This window comes from Nothoprocta perdicaria, unplaced genomic scaffold (assembly GCF_003342845.1).
Source record: "Nothoprocta perdicaria isolate Ctin4 unplaced genomic scaffold, notPer1 scaffold_218, whole genome shotgun sequence".
NCBI classification, from domain to species: Eukaryota; Metazoa; Chordata; class Aves; order Tinamiformes; family Tinamidae; genus Nothoprocta; species Nothoprocta perdicaria.
In genome coordinates, this window is record NW_020455399.1 from 1,271,359 (window position 1) to 1,272,260 (window position 902).

At 74.6% G+C, this 902-nt stretch overlaps 1 protein-coding gene across 1 annotated transcript in view; it reads left to right on the forward strand.

Annotated features, from left to right (window-relative positions):
• The first annotated feature begins 388 nt into the window (after nucleotides 1-388).
• The window catches only part of LOC112946860 (chondroadherin-like protein), a 1,747-nt gene continuing 1,233 nt past the window's right edge, over nucleotides 389-902 (forward strand). The window contains exon 1 of the mRNA XM_026038806.1: nucleotides 389-897. Within this exon, the coding sequence (XP_025894591.1) occupies nucleotides 389-897 (509 nt within the window). The remainder of the gene's footprint in view (nucleotides 898-902) is intronic.

A 902-nucleotide genomic window follows, 5' to 3' on the forward strand; every position in this document is an offset into this window, starting at 1 on the left:
CGTCCCATCAGGATGGGGACCCCAGGGGTGGACGCAGGAGGGGGTGTCTCTGCTGCAGCCCCCATGCTCAGACCTGTCCCCTGTGTCCCCTGCGGAGCCTGGGGATCTCGCTGAGCCTGCTGTGCGGCTCARGCTGCAGCTGCTGCATCCGCTGCGCTGTCCGGACACCCTGGGGCAGCYGAGTGGGACCCGGGGCCGCAGTGACCGCGTTCCTGGCCCCCTCCTGCCCCGGCTACGCCCCGGCGCTGCAGGGATCCGCCTGTTCCTCTTCCCTCCGGCACAGAGGCGGCCGGAGCAGCGCGGGGCCATGGGGCGCCGGGCGGCCCCACTGCTGCTCTTGCTGCCGCCGCTGCTCCACGCCGCTGCCAACRCCACCGCCGGCACCACCATGAGCCCCATCCGCAGCAGCCCCGCGGCCGCGCCAGCCTCCTGCTTCAACCTCCCTCTGGGCGATGCCGCCGACCTGGACCTGACCAACCGCACGTCCTCCTGCGCCGAGCTCGACTGGACGCCCTTTGCGTCGCGTCACACCGTGCGCCTGGCCCACAACGGCATCGCGGCGCTGGCGGCGGCGGCGCGCGCCGGCGAGGCCCTCGAGCTGCTCGACCTGTCGCACAACGGGCTGCAGCGGCTGCCGGCCGCCTTCCTGAGCCGGGCGCCGCGGCTGCAGCAGCTCTTCCTGCAGCACAACGCGCTGCGCGAGCTGCCGCGCGGCTTCTTCGCGGGCGCGCCGGCGCTGCGCACGCTGCGCCTGGACGGCAACCCGCTGCACGCGCTGCCCGCGCTGCCCGCCCGCCTGCAGCGGCTGCGGCTGCCGTGCCGCTGCGCGCTGCTGCATGCCTGCACGGTGCCCTCCTGCCTCTGCGACAGCGGGGACAGCGTTGTCAACGGCACCGAGTTCC